General features: G+C 47.9%; 1 protein-coding gene across 8 annotated transcripts in view; it reads right to left on the minus strand.

The window, feature by feature from the left end:
* The window catches only part of TMC8 (transmembrane channel like 8), a 119687-nt gene that overhangs the window by 69046 nt on the left and 34782 nt on the right, over window positions 1-15859 (minus strand). For all 8 annotated transcript variants that reach the window (XM_086931102.1, XM_086931098.1, XM_086931101.1 and 5 more), the window contains one exon: window positions 3804-3950. In XM_086931102.1, the coding sequence (XP_086787228.1) occupies window positions 3804-3885 (82 nt within the window). In that variant the 5' untranslated portion in view covers window positions 3886-3950. The remainder of the gene's footprint in view (window positions 1-3803; window positions 3951-15859) is intronic.

Below are 15859 nucleotides of genomic sequence, written 5' to 3' on the forward strand. Positions count from 1 at the left end.
TCACTGGTGCTTTACAATGACAGGCAATAAAATAGCTGGACGTGAATGTATGGCTTATATATGAACAGCAGCATTCAAAACTATACATTTGCTTGCATACATCAGACTCTGACTGGTAACTCTTCCTTTGTAGCTGGATGCCAGGAAGGATGGTCCATCGCCTCTGCTTTGTAGATGGGACTCATGAATCCCTGATGCATGCATTATAGTTCTTCTGCCTCACTTATGACGACTTCATTAGAAAAGCTGGTTTCAATTTTTAAAAATAATGCACTCGTCGGGTAGAGGAGTCCTTCATAATGATTGGCCCACAATAACTTAAGCAAATTAGAAAGTGAATGTGCAGACTTTATGTAAAGCCTGGAAGCGGAAAGGCAAATTGTGCCCTGAAGAAGGATTTTGATTTATCATTTCATTTCACATTGACAAGATTATGTACTGGTCCCTAGAACATTTAACCTGAACATGTGTGTGGTAATATATGTCGTAAAACAGAAAGCCTCTTAAATCAACAAAGAGTGGCTGATTGCTTCTAAAAATAGATCACTATTTAGCAATGTTAGCACTCCGGCTTTGATTGTAGAATAGAACTCTTCCCATTCAAGCAAGGGTGTATAACTTTCTGGCTTCTCTCCTATGAGAAAGCTCCATCATTACGTACTGTCTGGAGTAATTAGTCCTCCACCTAATTTAGGGTTTGCTCTCCCTGCCACCTGTGATCAAGGCAGGTCAGCTGGTTGGTTGGTCCTATCCAAAATGAATACCTTTGTGGATTACACATAGTTCAAGAAGCTGGGAGATTTATCCATTGTTGTTTTTTTCTCAATTTGAATTTGAATCCCACAGGCCTTGAAGGATATCCGGCCTCGATCTGATGACACATGATTTGGCACGGTCCTCACCAAAATGTTGGTGAACCTGGCTCCCACACAGGCACTGGAAGTAGGGGTGTGGGTGCTGCAGCTTCCCCATAATAACCATCCCGGATCTCAGAATGTGAATGGGCAATAAAGATACCTTTAAATTTTGTTTTATCTAGTCACATTTGCTGGGCTTCAAAGACAGAGGTCAGAAGTCATAGTACATCTCTGACAAATTGCTGCTTATTATTTTAACATAGAGATTGGTGTTTACTTTCTCTGACTGCAAAGTGAGAAGATTCCGTAAATTGAACTATGTGATAATCTTGCTGGTGTACAGCTAGTGTGAAAGGACATGCTACCGGATGCCATTTTTTTCTAACACACAACATTTAAATACCTGTAAATTAACTGTACAAATATTTCAGAATATATCAGCTTAGGAAAGCCCACATAAATCATATTTCACTTGCAATTCCGAAGTGTGCTGAAGGAAGCAAAGATGTTAAAGCAAGACTCCACTTGGTGATGAGAAAATGATAAATATTTGCTAAAACTTGGTTTCCACACATTGTTTGTGCGCTGTATCATTTTATCATTAAAACTGTATGTCTGCGAAAATTTAAATGTCCTTTCAATAAAAAGTGTGGTGTCTGTAAATGACAGTGCACTACTACATTGTGCTATATTTATGACAGTGTGCTAGAAAATCACCACCAACTTCATACTACACCCTTACCACTCTCTTGCTGAATACATTGCCCTGGCTATAAGGGCCTGAGTGCCCAGGTGCAGCCCTGGAGTAGTCGAGGGCGGAAGGAGCAAGGCTGGCCTTCAGGGCTGGAATGAAGGACTGTGAGTACCAGAAAATTTCGGGGGCCTGTCTCAACAGTGTTCTCCCTCTCGGAGAGCTCCCTGGATGGCTGATGAAGAGTGTGAACGAGGCTCACCCCTCCTGATCATACCCGGCTTTCTGGGCGCGACAGCAGTTTCTTCCCCCCTGCCTGCCCTCCAGCTTCGCTTCAGTTTGGACATCTGTGTCCCGTGATTCCTCTCCAGATATGGGGGCGTTTTGTTGGCAAATATACTCGGCGCTGTGGTGCGACGCTGCCGGGCTTTTCCGTACCATTATGACCCTGGGAGGTGCGCCCTCCCCCACCCGCCCCCCCAGACCTCGCTTCTGCCTCCTTTTTCGCCAAGACTACTCCTTAACTACCATGCTGACTTCCCTGGACTTTCTTCTAGTGGACCGTCAACACTGTTGTGTCCTGCTGAGAACTCAACAGACACTGATACCCCTGTGGTCCAGATCCTTTGCACGCATCATATAGCCTTCCGTTCGCCTTTGGTTTTGTGGCTGCCTCCCCCTCTGACTCTACTCAATGGAATCCTGCTTTCTGGGTTCCGCCTCTGGATTCTTGACTTTGGTGACCTTTGTGCATCCTGTCATTTTTGGATATGGTCTTCGTCTATACCCACGACCAGCACCCGTTCTGGGTTCCGCCTCTGGATTCTTGACTTTGGTGACCTTTGTGCATCCTGCCATTTTTGGATATGGTCTTCGTCTATACCCACGACCAGCACCCGCCATTTAGATTGACCTTTGTTCCGTCCCTTCTTCCCTCCCGACTCCCCCTGATGACCCTCAATTGTTTCTCTCTTTTTGTTGGACTGCCTTAAATATATGTATATGTATATATGTGTTATATAATTGTCCAAGCCTAATCGCTGTTAAAATGTAATCATGTGTGAACTTACTATTTGTATATTTAGAACTCCAACCACTAGTATATGTAGTAGACCTTCATACTTACTACCATTCCTATGTGATTTTAGAGTTTATCTGTTGTATCTCTTCCTTGAGTGACTTTACAACTTGTACATGTGCAATTTTTTTCCTGTTTATATCTCTTCTTGTGTGAACTTACTATATGTATATATAGAACTCTAACCAATAGGATATGTAGTAGACCTTTGTACTTACTACCATTCGTATGTGATTCTAAAGTTTATCTGTTTGTACCTCTCCCTTGAGTGTCTTTATAACTTGTACATGTGCATTTTTTTCCTGTTTATATCTCTTCCTTGAGTGACTTTTTACCTTGTGCATTTGCAAATGTTTTTTTCTGCTGTTTGTATCTCTTATGTAACTCATGTAATCCATAGACCTTATGTAACGCAACTGGTTCTTTTGTAAATCGCTCTGACACCTTCGGGTAATGTCTGCGCTATATAAAATCGCATTAAATAAAATAAAAAATAAAATACACTTCTTCTTTGTGTGGGGCTTGGATTTTTCACAAACTCTGTGACTTCAGTGGTGTAACACTTAATATTTTCTCTGTGTTTTGTATGTATTATCTGTCTTTTTGCAGCACTGCAGAGCAATAGTAGTGTGCGGTTTTGTATTGTTTTTATTGTACTTGTTTGGAATGGCACTTTGCCAGAGGTATTCAAATTAAAAAAGAAATAACTGAACCATCTGACAGACCTTTGTGCAATGCTGCTGTAACCCATTTCTAGAACGTTTTCTTCTGTTGTGGTGCTGCTGGGAGCCCATCAAGTCACAATGAGCTACTGGCACTGCCAAACGTTTGCAACTGAGTGAAAAATGACCCACCATCCACCACACAGTATTTACCTTCTTCAAACTTTAATTGGCGCTGATGACCAGGAACGGTGTAGGATTTGTGCCGCACTAAGTGGCATCTGCTGGTCCCTCTTGTTGGGGCCATATTTATGGTTTGTTATATGCCTATTGTTTGGGAATGAAAGGACAGAGGCAGACAGGCTCAGTGGCCCCATCTGCATTTAAGGGCATTTTCTTGGCTACCAGTGAGCCAAAAATGATACAGTGCAGCACGGTCACTCCCCCATCCACAGGACCTGAAAATATTGTCGATAGAGAACAGTACAGTTCCAAGTCGTGGGGGCCTCACTCACCTCTGGGACCGGCAGCTCCTGAAGGTTGGGTGAAGAAGATGGTAGGCACCAGGACACACGCTGAGATCAGGGCGAGGGCCATTAGGTTCAGGAAGACTAGGAATCGCAGGAATGTGAAGAAAGAGTGGATCCCAGACCCGAAGCGCCCTAAATTGATAGAAGAGCACAAACAATTAGCTAAATACTAACAGAACCACCAATCAGGGATCTTCCTGATAGGTCAATACCAAAAACAATAGTATAGAATATTTGCAGAGTGCACACGACCACAAAGTGAAAAGCAGATTGATGCTTAAATGTGTTACATCAACTCAAAAGTGCTCATTGTATCGACCTCAGAAAGTTTTAAAAAACGTATCTGTCATATTGGTATTTGAACCCATGACCTGCAGGTTTCACACAGATTTCTGCAGCATGTACTCAACCACTCAGCTGTATTACTAACCAATAATGCAAATGCTACTTACCAGTATGCATCTGTTCTTGGCATGTAGGGCTGCTGACATTCATATCTGTGCATAGATCGCCGCCTAGTGTTGGGTCCGGATGATTGCACATTGTTGTCCTGGAAGAGTCTTCGAAGTATCACGAGATAGGTGGCTCCTCCCCTGGACTACAGTGCGCATGGGCATCGCCTCCATCCCCAGATTGTTTTTAGCCATTGGCAGAGATGGAGTGAAGTATGTGAGTGATGCCCATGCTAAGAGCATATAAATATATGTAAATGAATACTGCAGCTGCTACAGGCGCCGGGGAGGAGGGCGGGCGATATGAATGTCAGCAGCCCTACATGCCAAGAACAGATGCATACTGGTAAGTAGCATTTGCAGTTCGAGGCATGTGGGCTGCTGAATTCATATCTGTGCATAGAATACATAGCAGTCCCTCCATTAGCGGCGGCCGCCCGTGCCAGCTGCAGCAGTTTGAAAAAGTGTTTTGAGAACAGCCTGACCAACAGCTGCCTGCTGTTTAGAGTGCACGTCTACACAGTAATGTTTAGTGAAAGTATGTGTGGTAGACCATGTGGCTGCTCTACAAATATCTTCTAAGGGAATGTTACCTAGGAAAGCCATAGAGGCCCCCAACTTTCTGGTGGAGTGGGCTCTTGGTGGAATTGTGAGAGTGCGTTTAGCTTTAGCGTAACAGATCTGAATGCATTTCACGATCCACCTAGCGATCCCAGCTTTGGAGATAGCGTTTCCCTTGTGGTGTGAGGCAAATGCAACAAAAAGTTGCTTGGTCTTACGAAAATCCTTTGTCCTGTCAACGTAGTACATCAAGGCTCTTTTAACATCAAGGGTGTGGAGCATCCGCTCCGCCAGTGACTCTGGGTTCTGAAAAAACACTGGTAACTCAATTGTCTGGTTTATGTGGAATTGAGATACAACCTTGGGTAAGAATTTAGGGTTGGTGCGGAGCACCACCCTGTTAGCGTGTACTTGGAAGAAAGGTTCTTGGATGGTTAGCGCCTGCAACTCGCTGACCCTCCGTAGCGATGTAATTGCTACTAAGAAAGCAACCTTCCAAGTCAGAAACTGAAGCTCACAAGAGTGCAGTGGCTCAAAGGGAGGACCCATCAGCCTTGTAAGAACCACATTGAGGTTCCATTCCGGAGCTGGTGGTGTCCGTGGTGGAATGACTCTTTTGAGTCCTTCCAGAAAAGCCTTGATAGCAGGGACCTTAAAAAGTGATAGGTGTTGCCTATTCTGAAGTTATGCTGCCATCGCAGACAAATGAATGCGGATGGAAGAGTACGCCAAATTGCATTGGTACAGGTGGAACAGGTGGCAAATGATGTTCTGAATGGAAGCGTCCAGTGGGTCAATATCGTGGTTTACACAGTACATGACGAACCGCTTCCATTTGGCCGCGTAACAAGCTCGAGTAGTGGGCTTCCTTGCCTCCCGAATGATGTCCATGCAATCGGGGGGAAGATTGAGGTAGCCAAACTCTAGGACTTCAGGAGCCAGATCGCCAGGTTGAGCTGTTGCGGATCTGGGAGCTGAATGTCGCCATGGCTCTGCGTCAGAAGGCTGGGGGTGAGATGAAGCCTTTGATGTGGTACCACGGAGAGTTCCAGAAACGTGGTGTACCATGGTTGGCGAGCCCACGTTGGAGCAACCAGGATGAGAGTCATCGAGTGCTGCCTGAGTTTGCGTGCCACCAGCGGTATCAGAGGTGCTAGGGGAAAAGCGTACGCAAATCTGCCTGACCAGTTCATCCACATCGCATTGCCCTGCGATTGCCGGTGTGGGAACCTGGCGACGAAGCTTTGGCATTTTGCGTTCTCCTTTGTGGCGAACAGGTCTATCTCTGGATGACCCCACCTTTGGAAGTACGGTTGGAGTACTGATGGATGTATCTCCCACTCGTGCATTTGGTGGCTGTGCCTGCTGAGCAGGTCCGCCATCTGGTTGTCTTTGCCCGGGAGATGCTCCGCCATGAGGAAGATGTTCCTCTGAATGGCCCACTTCCACATGCTCTGAGCCAGATGAGACAGCTGCGGAGAGTGTGTTCCTCCCTGCTTCTGAATGTAGTACATGGCCGTCATGTTGTCCGTCCGGATCAACACGACCTTGCTGCACAGATGTACTTTGAATGCCTTTAAGGCCATGAAGATTGCCATCAGTTCCAAAACGTTGATGTGCATCTTCCTCTGCTGTAGTGTCCATAGTCCCTGCACCGTGTAATGGAGTACATGCGCTCCCCATCCCTGGAGAGAAGCGTCCGTTGTCAGGATAATCTGTGGCACAGGCTCCTGGAACGGTCGGCCCTAGCAAAGGTTTTGTGGATTCCACCAATGCAGAGAGTTGTACGCCCGACCGCTCACCAACACTAGGTCTGTCAGTTGCCCATGAGCCTGAGTCCACTGACGTGCCAGGCACTCCTGAAGCGGACGCATATGTAGTCTCGCGTGCGGGACGATGGAGATGCAGGAGGCCATCATGCCTATCAACTGCATGAACACCTTCGCTGGAAGCGAGTGCTGAGGTCTGAATCGTTGGATCAGCGTTTGGATATTGGCGATTCTCACTGAGTTTGGCTGCGCAGTGGCTGCCAGTGTGTTTATTGTCGCACCCAGATACTGCCGTACATGGGCGGGTTGGAGATGGGATTTTGGATAGTTCAGCGAGAATCCCAGATCGTGCAGGAGATGAATATGCGGGACACGTGGTCGGCGCACTGCTGCTCTGTTTTTGCCTGAATGAGCCAGTCGTCCAGATAAGGATAGACGTGGACGTTCTGGCGACGTAGATGCGCCGCCACAGTCGCCAAGCACTTTGTAAAGACTCTTGGCGCTGTGGTGACCCCGAACGGCAGAACCCTGAACTGGTAGTGCTGGTCTTGGATCGTGAATCTGAGATACTTCCTGTGGGAAGGATGCAGGGGGATATGAAAGTATGCATCTTTTAGATCCAACGTAGCCAGGAAGTCCCCCTGTTGAAGCAGAGGGAGTACCTGCTGTAACGTGAGCATATGGAAGTGCTCCGAGAGAATATACCAGTTGAGGGGCCTGAGGTCCAGGATGGGCCTGAGGGATCCGTCCTTTTTGGGGATCAGAAAATACAGGGAGTAAACCCCTGTTCCCCTTTCTTGCAGTGGAACGAGCTCTATTGTCCCTTTTTGCAGCATGACTTTGACCTCCTGCTGCAACAAGTGCAAGTGCTCGCCGGACATAGGACGGCTTCTTGGAGGTATGTTTGGTGGAGTGGAAGTAAGTTCCAGACAGTAACCGTACTGGATAAGAGATTTGACCCACCTGTCCGTGGTGATGGATTTACACGTGGGCAGGAACTGCTGGAGTCTCCCCCCGACCGGTGTTGTGTGGTCGGGGGGCAGTGACAAGACGTCACTGCTTGTTGGCGGTGGTGGACCTGGAGCTGTTGTTTCCACGTCCCCTGCCCTTGACGTTGTTGCCTCTGTAGCCACCTCTACCCTTGTTGGTGTATGAGGTCTGGGTATTGCTCTTATAGTACTGTGTGGATTGCGATGCCTGACCCCTTGAGGTGCCTCTGGTATTGGAGCGGCGAAAAGAACCACCCCGAAACTGCTGACATTGGAGGGCCCCCATAGACTTAGCAGTGTCTGTGTCTTTCTTCATTTTTTCAAGTGTCGCATCCACCTCGGGGCAAAACAGGTGGTCAGGATTAACTGTTTGGTTCAGTATGGTTGTTTGTATATCTGGTTTAAAGCCTGATATCCGAAGCCATGCATGTCTTCTTAGCAACACACTAGTGTTGATTGCCCTGGAGGCTGTATCAGCCACATCTAGCGCACATTTGATGGAAGCGTTAGTGATTAGCTTGCCCTCCTGAATTAACATTTCCCCAGCCTCCTTGTACTGGTCAGGTAAGTGCTGCAACAGTGTTTCTAGGGTGTCATAGTGAGCCCTATCGTAGCGTGCAAGTAGGGCCTGCGTGTTTGAAATGCGCCAAATGTTAGCTGCCTGCGCAGCAATCCTTTTCCCTGAGGCCTCAAATATTTTCGACTCTTTGTCTGGGGGAGGAGCGTCACCAGTGGTCTGTGAATTCGCCCTCTTCCGAGCGTTGGATACAACCAAAGAGTCCAGTGGCAAGTGTCCCTTGATATATGTTGGATCCGAGGGCGCTGCCTTATACTTTTTGTCAATTCGAGGATTGATGACACGTGCCCGAGTGGGCTCCTTGAAGACCTCCGGCGCGTGCTTTAGTACTCCTTTGAGCATTGGCAATGTCTTGACTGACTTCTCGGCCACCGAGAAAGTGTCAAACAAAAAATCCACATCCACAGGATGTGAGTGGAGCTCAACATCATGGTTAGCTGCGGCCCTCTCAATCAAAGCGTTGAAGGCTGCAGAGTCCTCCGTCGGTGAGGTTTTTGCCGCAAAGAGCTGTGGTTCCTGACCCGACTGCGGGTCGTCTGGGTCAGCTCCGGCCGACCAAGGTTCATGCTCCTCCTCCGGATCCGAGTACGCCGGATAGTTGTACTCGACCTCCTCCTCATCGTCACCCTCTCCCGCGTTGGAACGCGTTGGAGAACGTTCTACGTGTTTGGGAGACGAAGGCTCCATAGGGGCCGAAGTGCCCGCCGAGTCCTTTTTGTTTTTGAGAGGAATTCGAAAATGTTCCAACACCGGCTCCGTGGTGATTTTCCGTTTGAGGAGAGACAATTTCCCAGTATTGGCGTCGATGATGACCTCTCGACGCTCTTCCTCCGCGAGTGGCTGGAGTCGAAGCTTCGACACCACCAATGACGCTTTGGACGTCGACATCCCCTTCGAGGGCACGTCCGCCGCCTGTTTCGGAGCGAAGGCTTTCGGCGTCGACTTTGGCGGCAGGGTGAAGCGGATAGGCGTTAGCACCTTTGCCGGCTTCGATGCGGTCTTCGGCTTCACGCCCTCCGGTTCGGGAACCACAGCGTCCTTCCGAATCCGTTGCAGGGACTCCGCGACCTTTTTTGTCAAGGTTGGAGAGGGCTTGACCGTTTCGAACGATTTCCCTGAGTCGGGAGTCGGGTCGGCTGGAGGCACCGTCTTCGGAGCCGACACCGTGCCATCCTTGGCCCCGACGGCCGGAGCCGGCGCAGCCAGAGCTTTGGAATCGCCTTGACGCTTCTTCGAAGCCTTCTTCGGGTCATCGACCTCGACCATCTTCGGCGCCGACGCAGCCGCGTTGGCCGCCTTTGCCTTCGGCGTCGACCCCGAGGCTTTGGGGTCGGCCATCTTGGCGTGGCTCTTCAAGTTAGCCATTTTGAGTTTCTTAGATGTTGACGCCTCTAGAGCCTTCTGTCCCACCAGTGGAGCTTTCACTTTCGGTTTCGAAACCGATGGTGTGGATCCCGATGGCTTCACTTTCGTTTTCTTCAACGGGAGTGGCGCATCAGAAATGTCCGTGGCCGGGCCGAGAGGCGGGGCTGCTGGACTTTTAACAAGGTCTTGGGTAAGGCCCGAAGGCGATCCCTCGACCTGGGCCGTATGTTGGGGGTTGACCCCTGAGTCAGTTTGAGGGTGCTCTTCCTCCGAGCTATCCCCCACGGTGGCAATGGCCCCATCGTCGTCCCCTACCTCGTCGCCGGCTTCATCAAACTCCTCACCTCCCGCGTCGTAGTCATCTCCCTCCGACGCAAGGCTAGAGTCCGAAACCTGAAAGACATTGTCGTCTTCTTCAAATTCTTCAAAGATGTTGTCCGGCGGGGGCGCCGGGGGCGCCGACAACTGGGCCTGGAGTCGAGCGGCCCGACGATGCTTGAGGGTCTTCTTACACCGGAACTTTGAGCAGGCCATACACCTGGCCTCGTCATGGTCCGGTGATAAACACTTGTTGCACACAGGGTGCACGTCAAGGTGTGAGTACTTGGAGGTGCACACCGGGCACCTCTTGAACGGAGTTCGTTCCATGTTCAGTAATTTGGAGCGTCGAGTAGGCCCGTCCGCGCCGACAGCACGCGGAGGGGCAGAAAGCGTTCGGAGCTGAGAAGGAAGACAAACCCGAACGAAAACAATACCGACGCCCAGCCTAAAGACCTTTTGGTCTCAAGTTAGAAAGTTAAACAACTATCGGTCCCGACAGAGGGAACCGAAACACATCCGAACCCAATGGCGGAAAAAAACAATCTGGGGATGGAGGCGATGCCCATGCGCACTGTAGTCCAGGGGAGGAGCCACCTATCTCGTGATACTTCGAAGACTCTTCCAGGACAACAATGTGCAATCATCCGGACCCAACACTAGGCGGCGATCTATGCACAGATATGAATTCAGCAGCCCACATACCTCGAACTCAGGGTTACTAGACATGTGGTGAATATTACCACCTTCATTTGGAGAAGGTAGGTTCTACCCAGGAATACCCAGGCCCAGCTCCAGGATTCTGGATCTGGGAGGGCCATGAAGAAGAAAGAATGGGCCTACAAGAGGCGTGCATGAGCAGGCAAAATTCATCAAAGAGTTCTGAGGAATCTGCTGTTTCAGACACTGATAACTTTGGTCCACTATTGACATGTCTAAGAAGTGAAATTAACATATCTTTAGTCATATGGTGCTGCATGGACTGGCCATGCCTCTTGTGCAGTACTGCAAACAGGGTCACCAAGGAAGAATTTGCACATATGCATAAAATAGCTGCACACCCATCTGGGTGCAAGATATCCCAATACTTACTGTCACTTCATAAACAACATTCTTCTTACAGAGTGTTCCACACCCAGTGCACATAGTGAAGAATGTCACAGTGCTCTTGTCTCCGATAGTACGTGCAAAGTTTTTTATTTTCATGGAAGCCTAACTAAACTAGCATAATAATTCTCCAGTTGGGCAAGTGCCTTGGTCCTTACAATAGTCCAGTTCTGATGTCTCCGTATTGCATTTGCCCGTACTATCTCATGATCAAAGTTGCGCGTACTCTCACGATACAGGAGCGCTGTGCTGTTCTTCACTATATGCACAGGATTTGGAGCACTCTGTATGAAGAAAGTTGCAAATTCTTCCTGTAGTGATTGATTCACCTGTGTGAAAACTGGTTTCAGTATCCATCTTTAGTTGTGCCAATGAACTACAAAGGAACCCGACAGAGTCCCTGCTGAGTTTACCGAAGGCATGGGTACTGGGGTCGGGGGAACTGTCTGAACTGCGTACGCTATGAATTTGGAGTGCAAAAGGTGCAAATATTTTTTTTAGGTATCAGAACATTATTATAATGCAGTAATTCTGCAGTCTTTTTTTATTGTTTCATATTTATTTATTCTGCAGTAGTTTTAAACCTAGACTTCACTGGAGTTATTTTTTTTTAGTTTAAAAAGCTTTATTAAAGTAAATAGAATCATATGTACAATATATAACAATGCATTTAAAACAAAAAGCACTAGAAAGCACACTGAATAAATAATTTGACAGACTAAGTGATATAAGATATCAATCATAAATCTAAACACAAGCCAAAGAGGAAAGCAATAATAAAAATGTGTGTTTAATTTTACGGAAGAAAGGAAAGACTAAGGAAGAATGAAGGGAAAAAGAAAAAGTAGAAGAAAAAGATGAAGTAGAGAAAAAGAAAGGAAAGGAAAAGAAAACGAAAGGAGAAAAGAAACAGGAGATATGGTATTATCGTTATCTAATATTATATTGGAATATTGATCATATAATAATGGCATTGGTTTCCAGAAACAAAATAATAACCGTACATGTGATATATGAAAGAAAGTAAACTAGAAAAAGAAAAGAGTAAAGTACTCATGGTGGTTGATAAACAAAGGAACCAACTTGAGAGAGTAATGCAGATGCTGATAAGTAATTAGTAAGTGGGGACCAGAGGGCTTCTTTTCAAATAAGATGTTGAGAAGTTTTGGAAGAAGCCCTGTCCGGTCTGTGGTGATAACAAATAAAGTTCCACCAGGCGGAGAAGGATACCTTAGAGGCATCTTTCCAGTTAAAGGTAATTACCTGAAAGGCAATAGCAATTAACAAGTCCACAAATAGGCCCACCTGCGAGAGCCAAACCAGTTTGCAGAGTTACTTCCCAAAAATATGGAGTATATGTCGAAAGGAAATGTAATAGTACAAATAGAGGAAATTGACTCACATACCTTAGTCCAAAAGCATGCAATATTAGGGAAAAGAAAAAAGGAATGCAGAAAGTAGCCGGGAATGGAAGGACATACCCAACAATTCGGGGATAAATTTGAACAATACTTGGAGAGTTATAGTGGAGTTAAAAATAGTCTATGGTTAAAAATAATAAAGGGTCTCTGTAGCAGACATCTGGGGGCACTTAAGAGGGACTTACATGGATCCTCCCGGTCCCGCTGTTGTTTCCTTCCCGCTGCTGAGTCCGGCCATCAGCGCAGCGTGGACGGACTTGGGGGACTACATCTCCCGTGAGCCCTTGCGCCAGAAGCTGACACCGCCTGCATTCTACCGCGCCTGGAGGCGCTTAAAAGACAAGAGAGCCCCGGTGGAGCGGGGCTCTGTAGCAGACATCTGGGGGCACTTAAGAGGGACAAACCTGGTTCCTCCCGGTCCCGCTGTTGTTTCCTTCCCGCTGCTGAGTCCGGCCATCAGCGCAGCATGGACGGACTTGGGGGACTACATCTCCCGTGAGCCCTTGCGCCGGAAGCTGACACCGCCTGCATTCTACCGCGCCCAGAGGCGCTTAAATGACAAGAGAGCCCCCGCGTTGCAGGATCGCGCGCGGGTCGGCGCCGGGAGAAGCCTGGGCCAAGGGCGGGCCCGTTGAAGCCCGTTAGAGACCGGTGGAGGCCGGGCTGGGCCAGCCCCCTAACGTTTACTTCTAGCCTGGGTTGGCGAGTTGCAGTATGCAGACATTGTAATCATTACATACATTTCCATACAGGTTCATACTGCTAAGACTGGTGATCTCTACCCCTGATAATGTCTACCCGAGGAAGCAGAAGCAAAACTGCTGCAGGAGGGTCCCTATCCACAGGCACCTTGGACAACTTTATCATAAGGGCTAATACCTTTATAGACCAAGAGATCACACTAATGGAGTGTAGGGTGTCCCAAGACCTCGCCTCGGCAAAGAAAAGATCTTTTATGGGTCCATTTGCAGCGGCCAAAACCCCTGATCATTCGGAGGCGGTGGGTCTTATAGATGTCCAGGCAGAGGTACATGCTGATAGATGTAGTTTGCCTAACACGGTAGATCGCTCAGCGTCTCATCTATCATGTGTCTCGCATTTAAGTACAGATCTGGAAAATACCCCGGATTTAGTCATCAGGCCCACTCAGGAAGACACAAGCGCTACTACACTGAGGGGCAGGAGGGTGGGCGCCATCCCTAAAAAACAAAAAACAAAAAACGTGAGAGGAAGGGGACGACATCTGAAAAACACTACCAGGGTTGTCACCCCTAAACCAAACATAAACCAGGACCTCCAGGTCAGTGATGTTATAACAAAGTCTGGGACTGCAGGGAATCTAGAAGGTCCAACTAGCCTGGTTGGGAGAATTGCTAGTAGGGAAGTGGTTGACACCCAAATTTTGCTGCAATTAGAAAAGCTCTTTAAATGTTATCTCTCTCCTATAGAGAATATGTTATCCCACATGGAAAAGCAACTAGCTTATCTCTGTTCCAAGTCTATCTACCAAAAAATCCCAGGGGCCCAGAAAGTTGGGAGCAACACACCAAGCAGTAAAAAAGCTAATGTACAAGCTCCTAAAAACCCCTTTTTAGTAGCGGCTAACACCAAGCCTAATCCAGCCCCAGTTGTTGAAAAGAGAGTGGAAAAGGAAGGTATATCCAACCCAGGCCTCGATCTTCCCAGTGATGGGGCCACTCCACCCAGGGTACACAACACGCCGCCAATGGGAAACAAAAATGGTGGAGTAGCGGCCAGAGGAAGAGTGGTGAAACTCCCCCCGGAGGCCACACCGTACATGGTGGTTATGACGGGGGTCCCAGAATTGGATGCCCCCCATGAGGAAACTAACTGGTCGCTACATAATAAGGACCGATACTGGCTTAACCAAAACCGGCCCTTACCCCCACATCGCAGAAGCAAGATGGCTGGGGCATCAGAGGAAATCTGTCAAGGGAGATTGTGTGATAATTCATTTTGCGGACCCACACACTGCGGCTCAAGTTTGTGCATGGGACACACAAGATAGATTTCAGGGTATAGCCACTAGACGACTGTCCTTTTTCTACCCTCCAATGAGTGGGCCCACTCGGGACCCTAGAGTTAACAGCAACTGGCATAGAGTAGGGCATCGTGATTGGGGTTGGAATCAGGGGCCTTGGGGGGAGCACCCTCCCACAGAGTTAGTTTTTAGGGACAACTGGGGGGCTTTCCAATCATGAACAGGTTTAGCTGCCTGGACATGGTGGATTGACATGAACTACCACCAAGTCTCTCAAACAGGGGGAACACGATCCCTATAGCTGCGACCAACTGTGCGACTGGGAAAGTGGACCCTATAGCTCCCCATTTCTATGATAGCTGCGGGGCTGTTGCTACCCCACAAACAAAGATCCCGAGGGGTATCGGTGATATCAATTTACCCCTGGAATTAGTTAGTTCCTTAGAAGATACTAGTGAGCCTGATTCCTGCGAGCAGGGTGGGAATAATGGAATCATCTCGGACTTGTCTGTTATAGGCCACAGGGTTATTCATTTGTTATCTTGGAACGTGGCTGGGTTGCAAAAAAAGTTGCTTCTACCAGAATGGAATGTGTTCATCGAGAAGTTCGATGTATGCATGTTCCAAGAAACCTGGAGCCTGCTCCCAGTGCACAAATCCGGTTATGCAACCTTCTTCGTGCCCGCATCAAGCTGTGGCAAGGGTAGATCGGTGGGTGGACTTCACATCTGGGTAAAAATTGGATTGAACTGGGACATCACCATCCACGAAACAGTAACCAGGGATATCTTACATATCTCCTTTCCAGGACACAGCAAGGGGAGTAGGATAGACCTTCTTAATATCTATTCTAGAAGGACTCCGGGGGACAGAACCTCAGATACATTTGCGATCCTAGAACAGATATTAGCCAAATGTCCCACAACTTCTAAAATTTTAGTGGGAAATGATTTCAACTGTACATTCGAACCCCTATCTAGGGATGATCCCCTGGGTATAGAGGAGGAGGACTCTAGATGGTCTATCCCAGCCCTCTCACTAGCTCCAATTAGAAAATGGTCAGCTAGGGCAATAGAGATCAATGCCCTGACCATGGAATTGAATTTAAGAGCATTAAATGGTAGGACAACCTCTGACCGTGATGGAGCAATGACCTTTAAAAGGCTTAACGGCCCGTCCAGAATTGACTACATCCTACTGGATGTTACACTGTGGCGTGACCTAATAGATATGGAGTTCATACCTTCGCAGGACAGCGACCATAACCCCCTTTGTATGAAGATAAGGTGGGGTAAATCAAAGGGAAGTGGGAACAAAGCCCCCTTGAAGATAACTAGTGAGGTTGTCCCTTGCAATGGTAACAGCAGGTTGAAATGGGATAAAGTTCAACTACAGGAAGGGAATCTTGAGAGGATTAGGGCGCAGTAGTAGAACTGACAGCAGAGTTGGAGGACCTCAATCTGAGAAATGGCAGTGACCA

This window comes from Lissotriton vulgaris, chromosome 7, assembly GCF_964263255.1.
Source record: "Lissotriton vulgaris chromosome 7, aLisVul1.2, whole genome shotgun sequence".
Taxonomy (NCBI): Eukaryota; Metazoa; Chordata; class Amphibia; order Caudata; family Salamandridae; genus Lissotriton; species Lissotriton vulgaris.